Consider the following 25,601-nt stretch of genomic DNA (forward strand, 5'->3'; position numbering starts at 1 on the left):
TAGATCTATTTCCTCTTTTTCTTTCTTTCGTTTTTTTACTCATATATGTAAATAAAAGTAGTAAATAAAAGGGGAAGTAAGACTTATCTGAGTCGCCCCGCAAGTGTCATCGCCGGAGTCCTTCGTGTCACCGAAATTGGACAAGGAAGGTGGCGTTTGGAGAATTCTCATGGCCCTGGAACCATGAAAACTCGATCTTCAGTTGGTATTTGAAACGGGGTTTAAAAAAATAACTTTTGGCCTTCTAACCACCGCCTATGGCGGGGCCGACGGTGACCCATTCGGCCGACGACAGGGGAGAGGGTTGAGAGAAAAAAGAGGGGCCTTTTGAAGTTTTTAGAAATTGTGGCTAAAATGAAAAAAAAATTGACTTTATAAAGAGATAAAACGGTAGCGTTTTAGGGTGGGTTCTCCAGGCGCAAAACGATGCCGTTTAGGCCTGGATTAGGCCGGCCCGACCAGCCTATCTAGGATCCGCGTATTTTTGTGCGGAGGGCAAATTACGCTTCTAGCCCCCTTCGCTTTTTAATATTTTTTAATTAGATTTTGTTTTATTATTAAATTTGCCCCTTTATTTTATAACTGATTTCAATTTGGTCCTATTATAACGAAGCCGTTTTAGAGGAGAAGGGAAAATTTCCCTTCCAGCCCCTCTATGTTATTCGCACGTTCAATATAATCCCTCCCCTTTGATTTTACTTGTGATTCAACCCCAAGTTTTATTTTATATTCGATTTAGTCCAACTTTTTCTGTTATCTATCATCATGTTTATTTTATATTTTTAGATTATGTACATACTTATAAATATATTTTATTTTATTTTATTTTATTTTTCTTCATAAATGTAGATATATGCTTGTATTTATGCAATTATATATATATGTATATACATTTTATTTTTCTTGTAATCATGTGCATACGCATACATGTTTATATATATATGTGTACATGTGTATGTTTTATAATTTATTTTTTGCACGTACCTATATATATATATATATATTTATATTTTATATTTTTACACATATCTATATACATGTATATACTTATAAATACTCTTCATATTTCATAACTTATATACTTATATATCTATACCCATGCCCCATTTCCATAAATATATACTTATATATTCTTTATGCTTTTAAAATATATATTTTCTTGTAGATATTTTCTCTGTTTTATGACTCATGTATACTTATACATATTTTTATACTCTATGTTTTTATATACATAAATGAGTACGTGTATACTCATAAATGATATATGCACATTTATATATATCTATATACGCATACTTATTTTTATAAATACATGTATATAAAAACATACTTTTGTGTACCTTTTATAATTTATATATATATGTATGCATATTTCTACGCACGTATATGTATGCATTTGCTTACTTACTTTTTTATATAATAATTTTAAAAGATATACATAAATATCTTTTACATTTCCATAATTTTATTCATTTTTTTGTTTACTTCTTTATTCGTATTCACGTTATTTAGAATGAATGTTTTAATTTTATTGCTTATACGCTTGCTATTGTGTACTATAGTAGTTTGTCCTTGTATTTATTTTATTTTGTAGCCCTTGCTTGTATTATTTTACTTACATCATCATAATTGTCATTCATTATGTCAAATTTTACCCAGATTCAAAAAAAAAAGAAATTTTAAAAATATAAGTAATACTTGGTATTTGAGATCTTCGAGAGAATCGAGCTCTAACGTATTGGGTTCTGATTTTCTTCGTTGAATCTAAATAATCGAGACTACTCTTTAAAAAAAAACATAAAAAGCTCATTATCGAGAATTTGACATGTTATGTCCTAACGCATTGGATATAACACGTTATTTTCCCGAGATGAGGATTTTCCTAAAAAAATAATAAAAGTGATATTTGATGTTTAGAATTTTGAGAAATTGTGTCATAACGTATTGGGCTGCGATTTCTTCATCTGACTTAAACAATTGAATATCCTTTTAAATTTTATTGCGAGTTTTTTTGACAAGCTTATTTTTTAGGAAGTGAAATATCATGCCCTAACTCATTGGGGTGACATTTTTTTTCCAAAACGAGAGGGTCTTAACGAGTAACTTGACTTATATAAGTTTTTTAAAATAAAGGATCGTATTTTAGATCTATTCAAAGTTTTCAAATTTCGACAGTAAGACGTTAATTAATCAACTAGGTACCAATTTTGGGCGTTACGAGGGTGCTAATCCTTCCTCGTACGTAATCGACCCCCGAACCCATTTTTTCTGAATTTCGTGGACCAAAATTGTTGTTTTAATAAAGTCAAATCGCTTATTAAAAACAACTACTTTTTGAGGTGACCTGATCACACCTAAATAAAAAGGATCGGTGGCGACTCCCGTTTCCGTTTTCATTTTCAAAAATCAAGTTAAACCCGTTTTACAAAAAATGGTGTCAACAATAATCAATATATTTATTACAAGTGTAATATTACTTATATTTACACGTGTACTATATCATCATCATACATTTTTCATGTTTTAAATTTTTTATCACATGAAAATATTATAATATAATTAATTAATTAATAAATATCTTTTACTTAAAATTAAATAATAAATATCTATTTACTTAAATAATAAGGAATTTAAATCCATGAATTACAATTATACGCTTATTTTTATTACACATGTATACATTTGGCTTTAATATATATATTTCATTAATTTAATAAGATAATATCAATTAAATAATAATCTATACTATTATATTCTAATATTAATTAATAATAACTTAAATCATTAAAATCTTTAGATTTTTCTCATTATTTTGCCGCCTCAACTATTATTTAGTGGCATATTTACTATTTTGGTCCTTTATATTTTTTAAATTTATAATTCAATTTTTACCCTTATTCAATCTAGTTCTTCTTCTTATTTTCTCTTAATTAAGCTAAATTCACTTAATTAAGATCTAATTAAACTCACTACTAGACTCATAAATATTACTAATAATTATTTATAAACTTATTTCATTAAGACGGAGGCTTGATAATGTATTTTTTAATACCCGTGAAGATTGAGTCATTACAAAAAGTGCTAACAAATGTAGATTTCTAAAATTGAAAAACAAAAGTAAATAAATAAATAAGCGGGAAAATGTGAGGAATCCTTTCAAAATCAACGACGAAAGCGCGGGAGATCATTAACACAAAAAAGAAAAACACGCGGGCGAACTTCAAAAACATAAACCCATTCAGTTCCGCCAACTACAAATCTCAAAGGCCGCCTTTTTCTAACCTGACAAATCTCAGCCGTCCACGTGTAAACATATCCACCCACGTCAATCAGATGCGAAAGATCTCTCTGTCGTTTAGACCTTCCTCTAGAAACCTCTTAACCAGTCCCATCCCTGAAAACCCCTCGCTTTCCTTTTTATTTTATTTTAATTCACTCTCAGGAGAGAGCATTTTGGGGTTTTGTTTTAGAGTTCTCAAAGAATGAGCTTTTCGACTAAGCAGAATAGTAGCAGAGCAATGAATCCTTGGGTTCTTCATCTCCAAAAACTGGGTCTCGAGCTTAAGTGTCCTCTCTGGTTCGTGTTATGTTATTTTCGCCGTTTTTTTTTTTGAGTTTCGGATTTTGGATTTATTATCATTTTAAATGCTGTTTTTTTTTTTTGCAGTTTGAACTTGTTTAAGCGGCCATTGTTGCTCCCATGTGATCATTTGTTCTGCGAGTTACTGTCTTTTCCTTCTCCATCTCCATTTCGAGTTTTGATTATTCATTGCTTGGTTTTAATTTTTTTTCTCTTTCCGAAAATATTGCAGTTCGTGCGTAGCAAGAACTGAGTTTGGTTCAGAGTGCCCCATTTGCAAAGTTCAATGCGCAAATCGAGGTACATTTCATTTATGTACTTTGATTTTTCATTTCTGAAAAAAGGCGGCGGAGCTAAAGAAGGTTAATATTTAGGTTTATCTTATTTCTGGACTTATTGAGTTGACGGATTTAGTTTGAGTCCATTTGTGGTTTAAAGTTTTTGGATTAATATCAGTTTTCATGTTTCGGATTATTTTTGGTTTAGTTAATTTGAGTTTAATTTTTAGTCTATTAATTTTAAAACCAAATTAAATTAAAATTTAAGTAGATAATACTTAATTTTATTGGTAGGTATTAGGATGAACGTCTCTCGGCTTTTCCATGATTATTTGGAAATTTGTTTTTGTTTTGTATTATGAGTTTCATTTTATGGATGACAAATGGCTGTGTTGGATGCAGATCTAAGGCCTTTGACCTTCATGGAGAATATAGTAGGAATCTATAGAAGTTTGGATTCTGCATTTTCTGCCAACCTTTCTCATTCCATTGAAGATGGGGTTTGCAAAACTGAAAAATTTGATAAGTGCAGCATGCAAAGGCGTGCTACAGATGTAGGTTACGAGACTCCTAACAAAGATGGAGTTGATTTGTTACGATCAGTTTCCCATAAACAAATAGGGGCATCTCAAGAGTCTAGGAATAGGCAGATCATCATGAACCAAGCTGATCAAGCATCCCTCAGCCCGCCTTCCTATGGTGATACAAAGGTCTCTGACAATGATAGCGAGCATGTAAGAATTCACCTTTCCTGCATTATGTTATAGCTGGATGTATAAATTCTTTAACTTTGTTTCTACCGTTTATGTTTGTAGCTGTATAACACTTCCCTTGGTCTTTAGACTGCTTATGTTTATACTATTTCTTGTGGAGCATTTTGAATTTTGTTGCATCTGTTTGTTTATAATATTACTTGCTCACAGTCTCTCAATGATTTCTCAGAGTCCTGCAAACTTTCCAGCCAAGGGAGCGGGGAAGAGAAATTTTGATGATATGATAAGCCTGAAGCAGAATGATTCTGTTTTAGGGATTGATGGTCATTTATGTGATTCCAAGAGACAAAAGAGGTTGAACTATGGGACATTAGATGGGGGTGCAAAAACCATGGATGATTGTCAATCAGATCTGCAAGCTCAAAACATTGTGACTTCTGATTGTCAATTAAGATCTCAAAATGGAGCACCTCTTGCTGGTACTGGTTTGCTTGTGACATCAGAGAACATGAATGTAAATAGGGCTATTTGCGAATTTTGCCAGTCCTCTAAAATTTCTGAGGTAAGGTCCTGTTAAGCATTACTTGATTCTCCCTTTTATTAAAATTTATCTTTAAGATAATATTTTGAAATTTTTTGGCTTTCCTCATATAAGGAAGTTACTAGAGCTTGTATTCTTATAAATTTCGCAGGCCACTGGAATGATGTTACATTATATCAATGGAAAACCGGTAACAGGAGATGCATCATTTGGCTTAAATGTTATACATGTTCACAGCTCGTGTATTGAATGGTAATTTATTGGAGACTTTGAATTGTATAATGTTTAAGTGAAAGGGAAATTATGGGTTTTTGTTGGGGAAGATGGTAGTTTCAGTGTACCTTGTTTATATATTATGGTCATGTTTTATTTTGACACGGTTAGCCTTTTCTTTTTGTTGTAGCTTTCTTGCTGCTAGAAATACACTTATATTGTCTTCAAATGCAGGGCACCTCAAGTGTATTTTGTTGGTGACAATGTTAAAAACCTTAAACCAGAACTTGCAAGGGGTGCAAAGCTGAAGTGCAGCAGATGTGGACTAAAGGGTGCTGCACTTGGCTGTTATGTGAAGTCTTGCCGCAGAAGCTATCATTTCCCTTGTGCAAAAGAGATTCCAAAATGTCGATGGGACTATGTAATTCTGCTGTACCATATTTTATATGAGATATGCTGTGATTCTTTGATGTTTTGCTTTTCCTTTTGTATGCTTTGCAATTTCAATTTTTTGCTTACAAATTTTTTCCTCTCTTATAGGAGGACTTTCTTGTGCTTTGTCCTGCCCATTCTTCAGTCAAGTTTCCAAGTGAGAAGTCTAGAAAGGCCCATTCTGCAGCCAAGTTCCCAAATGAGAAGCCTGGAAACTGTCTATCTGCTGATGATAGAGTGCCAACTGAAAGGTAATTAATCAATTAAAATATCTTAGACGTCTTACGCAGGTGTATAACTCCTTTGCATGCTTTTTGAGGGACTTAACTATTTCATTTTTCATCTACTTTCTCTTAAGAAGAAAGAAATGGCAAAAAAAGCCAAATTATTTGAGGTTGTAATTTCTCTAGTTTTTGTTTCCAGTTATGGAATCTTAAACTGGTTATTGAATTGTCTGGAGAGTAAACTGATTGTGGTTCTGCATGCAGTGGCCAGCTGAAATCCAACACTTTCTGGGGCCAGCCAGAGAATAAGAGAGATTGGGTTTTCTGTGGATCTGCTTTGTCTCCTGAGGAGAAGGTTAGATTAGATGAAACCCATTTTTCTGTTGAGTAGTTATCTTTTTTAATAATTATATCTTTGACTTGCGTATGTGTTTTATTGTGCTGAAAGGTAAACTCGTATACTGATGATATTTTTGCAAGTACTGAAATTTCTCGTTAATTGATTCTTTTTGGTGTTAAAAGTTTCATGATTGATGAAATGGATACACAAAATCTAATTTGGAAATTCTTTCGTTGATAGAATACCCTTAATGGGCTTTTCTTTTCACAACAATTGACTCTCATGTGGCATTTATTTAGTTATTTATTGTTTTATTTTATTGCAGTTTCTTCTGGTCAAGTTTGCAAAAATGATTGGTGTAACTGTATCCAAGTTTTGGAGGCCGGATGTCACTCATGTGATTGCCTCTACAGATGAGAATGGTGCATGCACTAGGACACTTAAAGTTCTCATGGCCATTTCAAACGGGAAGTGGGTTCTTAAATTAAATTGTGAGTTCGTTGTTCTTTTTCCACCATCCATGGGCCTCATTTTTCTTTTCCTTTGTTCCATTTGTGCTTGGTTAAAGTTCAACCACTACCCAAAAATTGATATGCAAGCTTGACTTTACAGGGATAAAGGAATGTGTGAAAGCAATGTATCCTTTGAATGAAGAACCTTATGAAGTTAGTCTTGACAACCATGGGTGTTGTGATGGTCCTAAAACTGGCAGACTCAGGGTATTGGATAATGTGAGTCTTACTCTTATGAGCTTAAGTGTGCTAGTTTTTCAAGTTGGTAATGTTACTTTTGCAAATAAGTAACTTCTTTCTCTTGCAGGCACCAAAGCTCTTTGATGGCTTTAGCTTTTATTTTGTGGGTGACTTTGTGTCTGGTTACAAGGAAGATCTTCAAAATCTAGTTGTCACCGCAGGGGGTATTGTTTTGAGAAGAATGGAGGAACTAGTGGCACACAAAAATGGTGAACAGACAGCTCAAACAAAGATGGTTGTTGTGTATAACCTGGATGCACCTCAAGGATCTGAGTTAGGAGAAGAAGTAACAATTATTTGGCAGAGGGTTAGTGAAGCACAGGATATAGCCACAAAATTAGGTGGACAAGTCATTGGTCACACATGGCTTTTAGAATCAATTGCAGCATGTAAGTTGCAGCCTTTTGTCAACTAACTAAATAATGATGATTGATTTTTTTTAGCTAAAGAGTGACCAGTAACTTAATAGGCTAGTCCTGTTTTAGAAGGTAGAACTTGCTCTTTCTCTGTATATCTGTATTGTAATAGTCATATGAGCTCTTTTGAGCTTGGCAGCAACTAATTGAACTTGGATGGGGCATTTTCATCATAACATGAGCAAAGTTGTTTTTGACTTGTACAATACCATTATAACAGCCATGAACTGGAATTACATGTGATATTAGTAACTTGTTCCAGCCCTTAATGCTTCGACTTTACTTGAAGCTTTGTTCTGTGAAGCATCCGTGGCTTCCTGCAATCCTGTGTCTGATTCTTTCACATCTGCATTATAAACAAAAAGTTTGGCCACAGCCAAGAAGATGAGGAAGTTTAAGAAGCCTAGTGCAGCCAAGAAGGCAAAATAATAGTCCAGGTGAGAGGTGTTGAGGTTGTCCAATATCCATCCTCTATGACCATGCCTCTTAGTCATATCAGAAACCGTCGTCAAAATAAAACTACCAAGGAAATGCCCAATCCCAATGCTGCTAGTGAAATATGAGGTTCCGAGGCTTTTCATCCCCTCTGGTGCTTGGTCATAGAAGAATTCTAGCTTTGCAACTTCCACAAATGCATCAGCCACCCCTACCAAGGCAAACTGGGGTAGAAGTATGAAAATACTGAGAGGAATAGAATCATATGCACCCAGTTTCTGATGCTCTCGAGCGACGCTGAGTCTTTTCCTTTCAGCAAAGCAAGCAATTATCATAACGATGATCTGCAAGATAATGCCGATTCCCATTCTTTGAAGCAATGTGATGCCTCTGGGATTGTTGGTGTAACGCCTCACTATTGGAACAAAGTACCGGTCATATAGAACAATGCTGATCAACATGAAGATCGTAACAAATGCTGTGAGACAAGCCGGGGGGATTTGGAAATGAGGACCCATGCTACGATCGAGGGTGGTTCCTTGTTTGATAAACAATGTTCCCATCTGAGCTACTAGAGTGCTTGGAATGAATGTTGCTACCAAAATGGGGACCATTTTTACCATCTGCTTAGTTTCTTCGACTTGAGTCACCGGACACAGCTTCCATGCCGAGTTTGGCCCAGTCTTTACAGCAGCTTTGTCAAGGAATCTACAGAGAAAGTACAGTTATAATCAGTCAAACCTTAATGAAGTTCTTAATAAGCTACTAAAAACAGAGAGAACCAACCTTAAAGAAGGGGTGTAATCAATTCTGAATTGCTTAGACTTCGAGTACTCTTCCAAGCTAAGCTCATGAAGCTCTTTCGGGTCGGTCGGGACCGGCATGTTCCACTTCCTAACAGCAGCCACAAGCACTTGGAAAATCCTGGTAAAAGGACTGCCCAAAGGCAATTTGTGTCTATAGAATGGAGTTCCCACTAAGAACACCAAGACAGAGACCAAGAGACCAATTGTTGGAATGCCATAACCCAAACTCCACCCCACATTGTCTTGTATGTAGATCAAGAAAGTGTTGGAAAAGAGGGTGCCAAAGAAAATGCTAAACATCCACCAGTTAAAGAAAGACAGCTTTTGAACCCTTTCCTTAGGCTCGAAGTCATCGAACTGGTCGGCACCCATGGTGGAAATATTAGGCTTGGTTCCACCGGTTCCTACTGCGATTATGTATAGTGCACAGTAGAATATGCCTTTTTGGAAACCCGAGGCTCTTTTGTTGCAGTTTATTGCTTTGTAGCCATGACCACATGATGGGGGCCTCAAGGCAGGCACTGAAACTACTAGGGTTAAGAGGCACATTCCCTGTTTATTTTCCCATACATGTTTAAACAAAATTATTATCATTATCCCAACTAAAATGAAAATGAAAATTCATCAGTGCAAGCATGGCGTTGGATCGAACACGAGAATGGTGTGTATACGCACATGTAAATGCTTTCTTTATCTCACTGTTTGGGTTTCAAACTTATGGATTACTTGGGAAAGAGGTAACTGAAATGACATCAAAAGGGGGATGGGACATGGAGGAAGACATGTCAAGTCAACTGCATTAAACTGATAATCAAACAGTGTCTGGTTTCACAATTAAAATTTAAAACCATGTCTCACTATCGTTAAATAGTTCTTCCCCACAACCCATGATATCAGGAATTCATGTCGCCAATCATGCATGGATCGAGCTTAGCCATTGGCCAACAACACTCCACTACGATATTAAATATCGGATGTATATACATTTATGTAAGTACAAAAATATGTATAAAAGAACACTTAGCAATTTCTCTTTTTATGTTGATTAAATTATCTTTGCACATTTTTTAACAATAATTTAGCAATTTCATAATAGGAACAAAACTATCTTATCTTGAATTAACATGAATGAGAAAATTTCATCACTTTATAACAAGTCTAGATTTTTGAAAAAAATCATAATAATGAAAGTAAAATGGATGGACAACCAATACCAATCACTAAGGTCATAGTTTTTTCTTCTTCACTTATAAATAAACTGATACAGATTTTAAGGAAATTAGGAATTTTGTGTTGGGAGACTGATATAAAATTATAAAATTTTGAGGGCTAAAATCAAAGAATTTATGTTAAAAAGTTTAAATTGAATTATTAATTGTGAGTGCAAAATTGTAATTTTCCTTTAGTCAAAGGGCTACAAAAGGATTTAATTAATGTTTGAGAGTGATTAAGGTATTGTTCGATAAATCGAAAAATTACATATAAAAACGATTTGTTATATTAATAAAATTAATGCTAATAAATTTTAATTTTTATAAAGTTAAACTTATTAATATAATATTTTATATTATGTTGGATAGTTTCAGATAAAAATTAAATATAATAATTTGAATATTTTATTTCTTTTAAGATAATAAAAGATTAGTTATGGAATGTGTTCTATTTTCGTCAACTTTATAAGTAAAGAATGAGACAAACATCCATTTATCAATTGCACCCTAAATTGCAATTTTTCATGTGGCAAAGGACCTACCCACCTAGGCTTCACCTAGTAGCCTTTGTTAATTCTAAACTCTCAATTAAAACTATGAATTACTCTATAAAAAAAATTAAAACCATGAATTTGAAAATGAAAAAAAAAAGTTTTTGAAATCAAAACCATGATCGAACCGATTATATTACTGATACTTGATTTTATCGGTTCAAATCAAATAAATAATTGAAAATTTATAAAATAAAATAAAAATTACTTTAAAAGTATTCGGTTCAACTAGTTTTGTCAGTTCAATTGATCTGTACCAATTCAAGAATCAACCGATTCGACCTACCGATACGATTATGAAAATATTGGTCATAAAGACATTAAACATAGAAATAACTTACTTTTCAATGCTATCAGTTGATATGAAAAACCAATTATACTTAAATTTATGTTATAAACAAATGAGCAAGATAAATGAACTTTGATTTGGTTTAATTATACAAATTTGGATTCAATTATATATTTATTTAAAGAAATAAATATATCAATTTATTTTATGTTAGATAAAAATAATTATATCTGTATGGAATATATAAACATAAAATGATTTTATATCTATATCAATTATTTGTAAGATTTGGATCAAATCAATATTTATTTTAAGTTTATTTAGTAAACACATACATATAATTACATTTTAAAAGAAAAATATTCAATTTTCTTTTGGTGTTATAAATATAAATATATGAAATTTATTTTGAGGGGACGAAGATGAACTAAATTTCATATTTTGGTATACAGATAGATACATATAAATATTCATAGTTAGTGAGTGTTTAAAAGAGATATATAGGAGTCGATTGATTTTTGCTCAATTGGCATGGGTATTGTTGTCAATGTAAGAGGATGCGAGTTCAAGTGCACTAAAATGCATTATCCTCTTATTTATAAGTTAAAGAAGGTTTACGAGTAGTTATACATTTCAACAGTAATTCTAAGCCTTATGTCGGATAAGAAGAAAAAGAAGTTACCGAGAGATAAATGGCAGAGGCAATAAGGAAAGTCCAATAACGACCCAGATGAGCATCCGCAATATAAGCCCCTAAAACTGGTGTAATCCACACTGTTCCAACCCAGTTATTAACATTGTTCGAAGATTTCACTGTTCCTTCATGCAGTTCCCTCGTCAAATACACCACTAGGTTTGATGCTATTCCGTAATATGCCATCCTCTCAAACACTTCATATCCTGCAAATACATACATAGCTTTCTGGGTTTCTCTCCAACACTGTATATATATATAGCATTGGTTTTTATAATACTTACCAACAATGAAAGAACAAGCTTTCCATCTTCCAGTTATAGATCTCAACACAGGCCTGCCTTTAAGACCCACACTTCCATCTTCAGTATAGTCATCATCTCTTCCATTTGCTGATCCTTTTTCTTCTGCTAATTCCTTTGCCATTACCAAGAGATATTATTAAGTACTGTCCTTTGTGACAACCCTTCACTTTATATAAAGGTTCTTTTGAGGGGACAGTTAATTAGCTGAGGGGAGATGGTTCAACAACCTCAAACTTGCTATGTGTAATTGCCAACCTAACAACGTTATCAGTAGTAATGAATTTTAAAACCAGTATTTTTCACCAATCTCCATCTTGGTTGAGAGCACTGTGGTAGTGACACTGACATGGCCGAATGGATCTTAGATTAGACACCAAAAATAACCTAAGAGAAATCTTATATTTATTCTTTCTTAATCACTTCTTTTCACCGACTCTTCATTTTTGGTAAAATTTATGACATGTCCTTTTTCTTTTTTTAATTTTTTTTAATCCGCCAGAATCAATTCGGAGAATGACATTAAATCAATTGGACCAAAAATTAGTATAAACCAATTGAATTTGCAGTTGAACTTTTTTTAATTTTTAATGATTTTTAATTAAATCAATCTAACTTTACTATAATTTAATATTTTTTTATTTTTAAATGTGACTTTTCAATGGTGAAACCAATTTTTTCAATGTGAATTTTGTCAAAATAATTTTATGTGGTTTATCTTAAAATTTTTTTATGATGTGGCATATACATCGTACCATTTTATTAGAGTTGGATAAATATTATACAATTTTTTTCTTTTCATGTTCAAAAAATTGTTTCATTATATAAAAATGTGAAGGTATATAAATGTCATGTGATTGTATGTTTAAAAGGAACTAAATTATGTCAAAATATTTTCTAAATTATCAGAAAAAGTTGATTTAGAACTGAAAAAGTTGATAGAATTGTAATTCTATCACATACACGGATATGTATGTAAAAATCATATATTTAGAATATATGTGTGCGTTTAAAATAACATCCAAATAATAATAACAAAATATATAAAATTAGAATAAAACATATTAGTTTTAAAAATGAAAATGGCACCGTAATAATATAATTCATTTAAAATGTGTAAAGTTATTTTCCAAATTTTCTCATTAAAGTTATTGTCACTTTTGTCTCGTGACACTATACTTAATTAAGAAATTAATGATAATAATAAAAGATACATATTCTGGAAAATAGTAAAACTAGAAATAACCCAATATTTATAGAAAATTAACATTAAACCCTTCAAGAATGCAACTTTATATAAAATTTGATCCTTCATTTTCATTTATTTATTATATTCAACATGGTTCATTGAGAAACAATGAAGAGGCACTTGGATAAAAAAACTACTGTGTAAATATCAATTTTGCATGGATTTTTCCATTTGATTTCATCCCCTTGTCTTTGAACAACCTTGCAAAATTCCAATCTAAGCTTATAATTTAATAAAAAAATTCTCCGTAAAAATTTTTTTAACACAATGTTTAGAATTACTCATAATTTCTTTCCAATCCATAAATAGGAGTAAAATATATTTTAACACACTCGAATCCATATCCTTTTACATTGATAACAATATTTATGTCAATAAAATTAAGACTCAATCGACAATATAAAAATTATTGGGAGAGACAAAGTGTCGCAACTAGGATATGAACAAACAAAAATAGAAGGGCAAAAAATGAGTCAGTGACAAAGACAGATGCTTTAGGGTTAAAGACAAAAGTATTATGAATGGAATCAAAAGAAAGGAATGAAAATTTCTAAAATGAAAGGAAAAATTCCACCCTCGAATTTTAGTTTGATGATACCAGTTAGGGGACATTCATGTAAAACCACACATGTTCTTGTCTTTGTTTGGACATGTATCAATTATGGTATATGCTTTTTTCGCCTGCCCTAAACTGATAGGCTTAATATACAATTTCCCAATTTGGTACTTAAATGCCAATGCAAGGTATTTAGACTATTTTTTAAAGCTTGAGATTGGTCCGGACAAAAAAATGGGCCTACTTTTTGTCCAACCCCAGCCCAACAAAATTTATTTTTTTAGATTTTTTATTTAAAATTAATTTTTTAAAAATATAATACAATAAATGCATTAGAAAATGGCTAAAATAATTTTTAACACATTAAAAAGTATTTATATTAAAAAAAACTACCATAAATATAATAAATATTTTATTGTATTAAATATAAAATATAAAATTTTATATTTTGGGTTGGGTAAGTTTATTTTAGGTATTGGGCAATAAGTTTAATTGGTAATTTAATATAAATATATATAATTATTATTTAACATTATTTTATAACATAACATTCGGGCTGAGCTAGGCTCGGACCAAAAAATCTTGCCCAAAGACCAAGCCTATTTTTCAAGCCTCGTATTTTGTTCAAACCCTCCCTTTTTTAAGTAGGCCTTTGGGTCTGAATGAGTGACCTGACCTATGAACATGTTTAGATCCAATAAATATTTGACATGTGTGTTCTAGTAAAAAACATAAATACTTGATAAAGACAAAAAAAAAATCAAATTAAATATTAAAACTAAGTTAAAATATCAAATAGTATATTAACCCATAGAGGTCAATGGTGGGGCTTTGGCTCATTTAAGGAAATGTTGTATTTTAACTTTTAGGGGGTTGTGGCTCAACTAGTTACATGTACTTAAGCTTATGACCCTTTATATATATATTTGGTCATCCACGAGTTGAGCATTGAACTATGAAAAGGGGTTTTCATTTTCATCACATATTTTATTAAAATAATCATAATTTTAGAATAAGAAAGAAAATTTTGAATTTAATATCATTATCCAAAATGTTAATGTTACAATTACCATCTAAACTTTCACTTAATGTGCAATATAATATTTGTACAAATAAAATATCTGATTAAATTGATACATAATAAAATAGTATAAGTATCAAAATTTTTTTTGGGTACAAGTACACAAAAGTTCAGGGCTAATCACGACAACAACGCTCATTCAAATAATATAATTTTTGGGGTTAAATCAGTATTTGAGACTTGAACTTGGTAACTTTTTCTACATTGGGGCCTGAACATTTTATGATCTAAGCTAGGTCCTGAACTTTGTAATTATTCTCATATTAAGGCATGAACTTTAAGGTTTTTAAAGACTAACTTGGATAGAGTTTTTAAAAAAAAATGAGCTCTCTCTCTGAAAATTCTGACTTTGAGAAATCTATTTATGAGGAGTTGATCCCCAAGAAAGTTCGTTTCAGAGGCGAAGATGTTGATGCTAACAATATTATGATGATCGACTCGTCACCGGAAAAACCTATCTCGTGGAAGGACATGCTTGTGGGCCAATCGTCAAAGGAGAATCTCATTGATTTGGAAGGCAAAGAAGATCTAGAAATTTTGGAAGGAGATATTCAAAAATCCTTTGTGAATGGCGTACCCTCTATCTCCTTCTCGGATAGGATTCAAAAAATCCTTATTCAAGGTATGGATAACACAGTGATTTTAAAGCTTCTTGGTCGTAATATTGGTTTTTCGGTTTTGCAGAATAAACTGTATAATCTGTGGAAACCATCAGCCCCGATACATATGATGGACATAGAAAATGGTTATTTCTTGGTTAAATTTCAGAACAAGTTGGACTGTGAAAAGGCGCTTTCTGAAGGTCCTTGGATCATCTTTGGACAATACTTAACAGTCCAACCTTGGTTTTTAGCTTTTGATCCCACACAAGCTTACCCTAATGTTGTGATGGCATGGATCAGATTCCCTGGTTTACCTGGGTATTTATACAATCACAAGATCATCACTGAGATAGGGGGAACGGTTGGAAAAGTGGTTAAATTGGATATGAACACGGATAATAGGACTAGAGGACGTTTTGCCAGATTGGCTGTTTATATTAACCTGGAAAAGCCGCTGGTATCCCATATTCTGATCAACGGCCGAAAGCAGAATGTTGAATACGAATCCTTATCTACAATTTGTTTTCACTGTGGGAGATTTGGGCATGTGGAGAATTCTTGCCCTTTTAAAATTTCTGAAAGCCTTACTGAAAAGGAGAATGCCCCATCGGATTTGTCATCGGAGCTTCAGAACACGAACAAGGTTGATGAGGAAAAGGAAAACGAGAATTTTAGTCCTTGGATGATCGTTGAAAAGAAATCAAGGCGTAAAATTAGGGAAAAGGTGAATAATTCTCTCAATAACCCACAAAGTGGAAAAAAAGGAACTCGTTTTAGAGTCCTTAATGATGAAGATTCGGTCAAAAAGGACGATGAAGGTTTTATGATGGATTCCAGGCGTGATAAAGGTAAAGAAATTTCACAAGATATTTCTATGGGTAAAGGTCCAAATGCTTTCTTTAACGGCAAATTTGAGTGGAGAAAAAACAATAATAATAAGTCAAAAGATGCGGGTTTGAAAGATAGTGGTGGCCCCACCTCTAAAGTTAATGGTAGGCCAATTTTGGAGCCCAACAATTCCTTTTCTATTCTGAAGGAAAATTCTCCCAATATAGTTAAGGCTTTTAGCAGTTTGGGCCATGGAGACTTAACTGCGGGTCAGGCCCGAAGAACTTTGGGCTCACCTGCTCCGGAACTGGTAGCCCAACATCTCTTTACTGCTGATGGAAGCAGCAGTCGGTCTTTTGCTGCATCTGAAATGCAAAAAATCCTAGGAGACAGTGTGGGGGTCAGGTCTGAAGGAGAAAGTTCTGAAAACCAGACAGTTTTAATGGATTCAAGTCGGGATAGTATAGTTGTTTCTCTAGATGTTGGAAATCTAGATTCTAATCGACACTCGGCGGTGGTTTTTCATAACAGCTCTCAAAGCAAGGAAAACATCATTATCCACCCCCCAAAAAATTTAGATTCTTCTCTGGTGCTATCCTCCGGTTCGGGTAAAGGTATTAAGAACAGAGGAAGATGTCAAGCTAAGAAACAGGCTAAGATCCTTCATGGCAGCAATACTAGATTCAAAATTTTAGGATCCCAGCGAGCATCTTTGAAGGAGTCGATGGAACACCTCGCCGAGAGCATCTCGTCCTTTGCACCTCCTAATCTTGGGGTTGTAAATAGAGGGGGCTCTAGTGTGCAAATAGAGGGAGACAATGCTCCTGGACAGTAAGGATATTCTTTTAGTCCTTATAGGTTTTGTTTGTTTTGATAAGGTGATATTGGGATATTGGTTCATTTCACTTTTTCATTTATTTTTATATCTTATTATGTCTTTAAATTTAAAAATTTTTACATGGAATTGTCAAGGGAGTGCTAGCAGGAAGTTTTTACGAGTTTTTCAGGAATACAATGCAGAGTACAAGCCTGATATTGTTTGTTTGGTGGAACCGAGAGTGAGTGGTTTCAAGGCTAATCTTATTATTGAAAAATTGGGGTTTAACTTTTCACATAGGGTTGAAGCTATTGGTTTTTCAGGTGGCATATGGATTGGTTGGAAGGATTCTATACAAATTCATATTGTTCGAAATCATCCGCAATTTATTTTCTTACGTGTTAATAATAGTATTCCTAATAATTCGTTTTTTATTTCCTTTGTTTATGGCAGTCCGGATAGGTCTAAAAGAAAGCTTCTTTGGGATGACTTAAAATCTACAAATTCTAACCTTTCTTCTCATTAGCTAATTATGGGAGATTTCAATGCTATCTTATTTTCTTCTGATAAAAAGAGTCCTGTCTCTATTGGTAAGCGCTGTGATTTTTTTGGTAATTTTGTTGAGTCTTGTGAGTTGCAGGATTTGGGGTTTAATGGACCTGCATTCACTTGGCAAAGATGTGGTACATTTGTTAGACTTGATCGGGCCTTAGCCAATGATGCTTGGGTGTCTACTTTTCCTCAATACTCTGTCCATCATCTTACTCGTATCAAGTCAGATCATAGGCCCCTCTTGTTATCTACTGCACCCAACCTTAACATTTCTCGAAGCAGACCGTTCAGGTTCTTAGCGGGATGGACGAAACATAGTGATTTCCCCAACCTTGTTAAAGAAAAGTGGAACTTCACAGGTAATATGTTTGAATCTTTGAAAAATTTCACTTTTTTTGCTAAAGATTGGAACAGGAATATTTATGGTTTTTTGGGTACTCGTAAGAGAAATCTTATGAGATCTCTTAATAATATCCAAAAAACCATGGAGCATTATTCCTCTACATATTTAGCTGGAAAAGAATTGGAAATTCGGGAGGAGCTGGAAAATGTGCTTGATCATGAAGATCTACTTTGGAGACAAAAGGCTCGCTGTGATTGGCTTCATTTGGGGGACCGAAATACAAAGTTTTTTCATAATCGCACGATGAGGAGAAGGAAACTCAATCGTATCATAACCTTACGCGTTGATAATGGGGATTGGTGTACAGATCAAGATATCCTGCAGGCTAAGGCGGTGGAATTCTTTGAAGGACTCTTTGGAGAGGATTCTCCTACGTTGGGGGATACTCCAAATGTTGGTTTTCCTTGCTTTAACTCTTCTGAGATTAATTTCCTAGAGGCTCCAATTTTTAATGAGGAGATTAGAAGGGCTTTGTTTGACATGGCTCCTTTGAAAGCTCCTGGGAGTGATGGTTTCCATGCTCACTTTTTCCAAAGCCAATGGGATATTCTTGGGAATGATGTGTGTCAGTGGGTCAAAGGAATTTTTGATGGACGTCCGATTGAAGCTGAATTGAACAATACACTAATCGTGTTAATTCTCAAAAAAGAGAACCCTGAGGACTTTAGCCACTTTAGGCCTATTAGCCTTTGTTCTGTTCTCTACAAGTTGGTAATGAAAATTATTGCGAATCGGTTTAAAGTTATATTTCCTAAGCTTATATCCCAAGAACAAGCTGGATTCATAGCTGGGCGTAACATTTCTGATAATATTATCTTAGCTCAAGAGATCATTCACTCTATGCGCTGTAATAGGAAAGGAAGGAGGTGGATGGCTATTAAGTTAGATTTGGAGAAAGCTTACGATAGAGTTAGTTGGGACTTTATAAGAGCTTCTTTGGTTGATGCTGGAATTCATGTCTTCTTAAGGAAAGTAATCATGTCTGCTATTTCTTCCTCTTCCATGCAAATTCTATGGAACGGGACACTTACTAAAAAGTTCAAACCTAAGAGAGGTATTCGCCAGGGTTGTCCTTTATCGCCTTATCTATTTGTGCTATGCATGGAATGGTTAGGACATTTTATTCGGACTGAAATTAACTCGGGGAAATGGGATCCAATTCATCTTTCTCGTACAGGTCCTTCAGTTTCTCATTTGTTCTTTGCGGATGACTTAGTTATCTTTTGTAAAGCTCAGTTCGACCAAGCTAGTCTCCTGGATAATATTCTAACTCGATTTTGTGTGATCTCAGGACACAAAATAAGTGTTAGGAAAAGTAGCATTTTTTATTCCAAAAATACAGAAGAGAATGTTCGTAATCAAATTAACCAACTTTTTGGATTTCACGAAGTCCAAAACCTTGGCATCTATTTAGGTGTTCCTCTCTTACACCAAAGGATTTCCAAAAGTACCTTGAATTTTATTGTGGATAAAGTGAGGAAGAAATTACAGAGTTGGGATGCTAGGAATCTATCTATTGCTGGTAGAATCACTTTGGCCCAATCAGTTCTTCTTTCTATTCCTAATTATTTTATGCAGTCCTTGATGATCCCGAAAGGTATTTGTGCAGACATTGAAAGAGTGGTCAGGCAGTTTATTTGGGGTAGTACTGATGGCCATCCGAAAATGTCTTTAGTGGGTTGGAATTCTATTTGCCAACCAAGGTCTCGAGGAGGTCTTGGTTTCAGACATTTGGAAGATCAAAATTCATCTTTTCTTATGAAGATTGGATTTAATCTTGTTTCTAAAAGTAATGCACTTTGGGTTCGTGCTCTTCGTGCCAAATATGGTTGGAAAGACTAACTCCCGGATTCTATTAAAAGAAACCAATGCTCTCTTTTATGGAGGGCACTTTCTAAGATATGGCCAATCCTTAGAGATAATATTGCACGGTCTATTGGAGACGGTGCTCTTGCTAGATCTTGGAAAGATCCTTGGATTCGGTATGGGACCTTTAATTTCAAAAATTCACCATCCTGCTAACCTTGATTTGGATTGTTGTGTTAGGGAGATGGTCAACTCGGATGGTAGCTGGAATTTGGATTTATTTCGTGCTGGGTGCTGAAGTTATAATAAATAGAATTGTCAAGATTCCTCCTCCTCACCCTCACTCTGGTTCGGATAGGATTATTTGGACTCAGTCCGCGTCTGGTGTCTTCTCAGTTCGTAGTGCCTATTGGCGTTTGAAAGAGAATTCTTGGAATCCTCAGGAGGATTACTGGAAGATTGTTTGGAAATATCAAGGTCCTCAGAGAGTACGAGTCTTCCTTTGGCTTGCTTTCAATCAAAAACTTCTTACAAATTCGGAACGAGCTAGGAGGGGAATCTATCATTGTAGCTCTTGTTCTATATGCGGACATGATATTGAAGACTTGGTCCATGTGCTTAGAGATTGTCCTTCCGCGCAAGATGTGTGGCGGCTTGTGATTCCTAATCAGTTAAAACAAAGGTTTTTTTCCGTTCCTTTTCAGGATTGGCTTTTTTTAAACCTTTGTTTTAATGAAAGATTGCAGGATTATGGTCTCACGTGGTCATGCCTGTTTGGATTAGTCGCTTGGCGTATATGGAAGAATAGAAATCTATACATTTTCCAGCATTTATCTTGGACAGCAACGGAAGTGGTAAAAGTCTCTAGTTGTTGGGGCCGTCACTACACCTTCCATACTGAAGATCAATTTAAGAGCAAGCCGGGCTCTTCCTTGATGATCAATTCAGCTGACAATTGGGTGTTTTTATTCACTGACGGAGCTGTAGCAAGAGATTCTGGCTATGCTGCATCAGGAGGAGTGGCTCAAGACCGAGATGGAAATTGGATAGTGGGTTTTAACCGATTCCTTGGCATGTGCTCCCCTTTCGAAGCAGAAGTTTGGGCTATTCTTGACAGGATCCTCATTCTACTTAATAAGGGCTATAAACGTTTCACTATTATGACAGATAATCTGGAAGTTGCTCAGATCTTGTCTAATATGGAATTGGAAGACTCAGGGATTACTGTGCTCCGAAGAACTCTTCGTATTTTGCATTCAGCAGGGGAGTGGAGGATAAAGCACATTCCAAGAATTCAAAATTTCGTAGCAGATCGTCTTGCTAAACTCGGTTTAAGTTGGAAATCAAGCTTAAAAATTATTGATGAGGCTCCCAAGGATCTTTTAGATTTAATTCATGCAGATAAAACGAATGGTTGCTTTATGTAACTGATGTTTTTATTTCACCAAAAAAAAAAAGACTAACTTGGATAAAAAAAGAAGCTGAAGTCCCAATGCGGAAACAATTGTCAAATTGAAAGCTTAACTTGAAAAAAAAATTGAGGCCTCAATATGATAAAAATTGTCAAATTTAAATTCCAAAATGTGTTTAACCTAAAGTTTTAAATCGAAAAACAATAAATTTATGCATTTAAATTTACCATAATATAATTTTAAAATATATTTAAAATTTGTGTTTTATATATCACAGTATTAACAATAAATTACCATAATTTTTATATTTATACTATAATTTAAACTGAGGGTGCGTTTGGTTCGCTGTATTGGATTAGAGGTGTATTGGATTAGAGGTGTAATAGCAAATCAACTGTTTGGTTGAATGTAATAGAATAGAGGCGTAATAGTAATCTTGTGTTTGGTTGAATGGAATAGAGGTGTAATAGCATAGTGGAAAAAACTAAAATGACTAGAATACCCTTAGCATAAATTTGTTTTGGTAAATGATTATTATTATTGTTATTTAAATTTTAATAAGATTATTATTATCAATAATAAATATTTTAATCATATTTAAACATAATTATTATTAAATATATTTTAATTAAAATATATAATTTAATAAAATTCTTAATAATTACTAGAAATTTGTTTTGGTAAATTATTATTTTTAATAAGATTATTAATATCAATAATAAATAATTTAATCATATTTAAACATAATTATTATTAAATATATTATAATTAAAATATATAATTTAATAAAATTCTTAATAATTAATATTCTTATATGAATTTACTCAAATCATAATATATGATACTATAAAAGATAATTTGAAATAATTAATATTAAATATATTTTAATTAAAATATATGATTTAATAAAATTTAAAATAATTATAACTAATAAAATTTAATAAGTGAGTAAGAATTGAACTCTAAAAATAAAAATAAAAACATAACCATATCGAATTATCATCAAGAACTCGATTGAATTTACAACAATTCTGAATTAAACGGAAGTACTGCCTCAATATCTCACTTCAACTAAAAATATAAAGCAAGCATTCAATAGAAGAAATTCAAGCCAATACAATATCTCTTTCACCCTGCTCTCAACTCCAATTGGCCTTCCATGAAACCAATTCTTCACTTCAAACAAAATAGCTCACCAATCTAGCAGGAAAACGAATACTGTCCAAAGTTGCCATTGAAAATAACCTCCAACTTCATCTGTCCATTCCACAAGTTAAGGGAAAAAGCAATCTCTGCCAATTCTGAATTAATATGATGCATTGATAAATCAGGAAATAGAAGGCCATGAGGTAAGGTTGCTTAAAAATCACAATGAATCAAAAGTAATTTACCTCTCCAGGAAGGCTAAATTGCCAAGAGCACATGTTTCCTCTAAAGCACCAAAAACCAGAAGGCATATTTGTTAACAAGTTGCAGTACTGCCTCAAGATCTTAGTTCAACTACAATATAAAGCAAGCATTCAGCAGAAGAAATTAAAAGCTAAATTCAGAAAAACAATTCAGAAAAACAATTACATGACAATGAAACATGAAACATGAAATAGTATAAGAACAATTTTATTACCATAATCCAAGTTTTGGTTAGTTCCCATTGCAACGGTAACTCTTTTTCCAGGCCCAAGTGCTTGATCAACCACAACATTCTGCATAAAGAACCATGAAATAGCCCAAACCAGTTCATAAGTAATATATCAGTATCACACTCCTTAGTATACAAATTTAATCTGAACAAGAGAATATATATATAAGTTTTAAGTCATGTTTGAGCTTTCTGAATGCAAAATAGGAAACTACAACTTTGTACAAGAAAATAATTCAGAGCAAATATGATCCTTCCCATTGCCAGCTTTATATGAAAATCTTTTTAGTGCTTGATACTATAAAAAAAATTATGGCAATGCCAATAATTGAACATCATGAAATTAGCAACTAAACTATATACATATATAACTCAAATATATGTGCTACAATGAAAAACAATCGGCTTCATCACCTTTCTCAACATGGTCTACTGTGTTATTAATTTTATGATTTTAAGCAATGAGAAATGCTACCAGAGACACCGGTCACCTCTCCTTAGGTAATGCCAATTTTTTATCTTTAGCTACAACATTCGGAGCAAACAGCAGCAGATATGAACATCATATTTGAAATGAATGGATGGTCCACTGGAAGGCAAGTTATAATAGTAGTCCTATGTCCTACCAACTGTATTGATGCAAGTAATATCAATGCTATTAACTAATTTAAGGGAGGCATCCAACAACAGAAGGCGGAGTTGGTCCATCCAAAGAAAAGACAAAAAGAAGCTGGAGTCGAAACACCATAGTTGAAGCAGGAAAATCATCTAAACAAAAGGCTTTGCATGTCCAGAACCAGAATGCAGGCATATAAACAAATGTTTATTCATGTTAAAAACTTCTGAGCACACATGTAACAATGCTTCAAAAGACATATATTAGAATGCTTTACTAAATAGAACAAATTCCCCAATCCAGTAATATAAATTTTCATTTCACATTTCAATTAGAAGTTGTTACAATTGATAAGCTTAGCCTATATGCTAACTTCTTCACTAAGGCTTCATTTAGTCCATTATTATCATGCTTGATCAGCTCTCTTTTTATGATGCCTTGATCAATGATCAGGATTCACAAGGTTAAACATCTTAACAACAATGTGAAATACTAAATTAAATGCATAGGCAATTCATGTGATGCAGAGATATAACCAAATTCCATGAAAACGAACTCAATCAACATGAATAAAATTATAACACAAATGGTCTAATGAAACAATTCAACCAGTCTCGATTCAAGGAATGTTACATTGCAATGAGGAAAATACCTTTTAATAGGGCCAAAAGCTCGGGAACCTATCACAAGCAAATCAGCATGCACATTTTCAATTACTTCACAAATTTTTTCCTTTGGATCCCCAATCACAACTTGAGTTTTCACGTTTGCCTGAGTTAGAAATATTCCAAACTCGTAATTCATTTTCCTCAGCAAGTTAAATACTAACAAAAACGATGAATTTAATTTAATTAATTAATCACTTAAGGTCAAACCTCTAAAGAATATTTGCCTATATACCTTAATTAACAATAACTTGGAAAAATAAATAATAATAATAATTGACCTTCTTTTCAGCGCAAATCTGAAGAGCATGGTTCAAGATCGCATCAGTGATTCTCTTCTGATGCGCCTCGATAGCTGCCGTGAATGCAGGAACTTCTAGATGGGCTGAATTTCAAAAAAGAAAAATCAATTCGCACATATCAGAAATAAGAAAAATCAATCATGCCGTGAATAGTCGGAGCTTAACATTATCGAGTGCCCATCGTAAGGCGTCCATGCTTCCTTCGTTGCCATCAACGGATAAGACGACGCATCCTAAGTTTCCAGCCATTATTTTGAGCGGTTCGTTGACTTTGGCGATGATCGATCCTTCGTTACTCTCTTACCTTTCTAGCGTGATTGATCATTAAACTGAGTCGGTCCTGATAAAAATCTGAGTTGCGTTCAGAGTTTGGAGAGTGCAAAATCTGAGTCGGTCCCTTCCGTCCACCTCGAGACTAATAGAGTCATCAGGGATCTGGGTACGGTGAGATTGCGGCGAAGATGAAACTAACCCTAAAGAGAGCGTTGATAAAGTGTCAGCCGATTGAGATAACAAATCCATGGAACAAAAGCTTGCATTCAAACAAAACCCAAACCAAAAAAAAAAACAATAAAGGAGAGAAAAAAATCGGCCTCCGATGAAGACAATGTTGAGGATTTGTTATGAAAGCAGAAGAAATGAGGACAGAACTGCAATATCGATAGAAGAAGAAACATAAATCTATGAGGGCAGAAAAAGGAAACGAAAATAAGAAATGGGTAAGGATTCTGTAATAGGTGCTGGATGGGGGGATTACATATTACGGGACCGGGTGTATTAGGGAAGGAACAGATTTGGGACGTAATAACAATACAACCAACCAAACAATGGATTAAAGGAGGATTAAGTGGGGTCCACTGATAGCCAATACACCCAACCAAACATGGTGTGAATATTTGTTAATACTAAAATAATGTTTACATGGCATTGTGGTAGTATCACAAATACCATAAATGAAAGATATTTTGCATTTGAATCCATTATTCCATTACTTATGAAGTTTTATTAATTTATAATTAGAATTGTGTTTATGTGTGATTTTAATATCTAAAATATGATTTATATCCTCAAATTAATTTTTACAAAAATATATATTAATTGCTTAAAATTATTTAAAATTAAAATTTTATATATCATGATAATAGTGAATTTAAATATCATTTAAGCTAATTTTATCTTTAATTTACAATATTATATCATAAATAGACATTTTATTTATTTTTCACAATTATTTTAATAAACATAAAACTTAAATCACACTTCGAAAAACAACTTTCACGATTTTTTAAGTAATGC

General features: G+C 33.3%; 2 protein-coding genes and 1 long non-coding RNA gene across 3 annotated transcripts; 1 reads left to right on the forward strand and 2 right to left on the reverse strand.

The window, feature by feature from the left end:
- The first annotated feature begins 3,311 nt into the window (after window positions 1–3,311).
- LOC105766153 (BRCA1-associated RING domain protein 1) lies at window positions 3,312–7,665 on the forward strand. Its single transcript, XM_012585504.2, has 12 exons — window positions 3,312–3,577; window positions 3,668–3,721; window positions 3,813–3,880; window positions 4,261–4,592; window positions 4,801–5,133; window positions 5,264–5,364; window positions 5,560–5,746; window positions 5,866–6,008; window positions 6,246–6,336; window positions 6,647–6,812; window positions 6,934–7,052; window positions 7,141–7,665. The coding sequence occupies exons 1-12, from the start codon at window positions 3,483–3,485 to the stop codon at window positions 7,486–7,488; spliced, it is 2,037 nt and encodes a 678-aa protein (XP_012440958.1). The 5' UTR covers window positions 3,312–3,482; the 3' UTR covers window positions 7,489–7,665.
- On the reverse strand, window positions 7,654–11,977 carry LOC105766189 (protein NRT1/ PTR FAMILY 5.2). The gene is made up of 4 exons (XM_012585552.2): window positions 11,760–11,977; window positions 11,464–11,681; window positions 8,711–9,282; window positions 7,654–8,632 (listed from the first exon to the last, which is right to left on the reverse strand). Exons 1-4 carry the CDS (start codon window positions 11,899–11,901, stop codon window positions 7,735–7,737), a joined length of 1,830 nt encoding a protein of 609 aa, XP_012441006.1. The 5' UTR covers window positions 11,902–11,977; the 3' UTR covers window positions 7,654–7,734.
- Window positions 11,978–22,052: 10,075 nt separating this feature from the next.
- LOC105771600 (uncharacterized) lies at window positions 22,053–25,095 on the reverse strand. The gene is made up of 6 exons (XR_001126586.2): window positions 24,471–25,095; window positions 24,285–24,388; window positions 23,991–24,109; window positions 22,708–22,786; window positions 22,475–22,583; window positions 22,053–22,384 (listed from the first exon to the last, which is right to left on the reverse strand). It is a non-coding gene; the product is annotated as an uncharacterized LOC105771600 (long non-coding RNA).
- Between the last annotated feature and the right edge of the window lie 506 nt (window positions 25,096–25,601).

The sequence above is a fragment of the Gossypium raimondii genome, chromosome 7 (genome assembly GCF_025698545.1).
Source record: "Gossypium raimondii isolate GPD5lz chromosome 7, ASM2569854v1, whole genome shotgun sequence".
Classification (NCBI taxonomy): Eukaryota; Viridiplantae; Streptophyta; class Magnoliopsida; order Malvales; family Malvaceae; genus Gossypium; species Gossypium raimondii.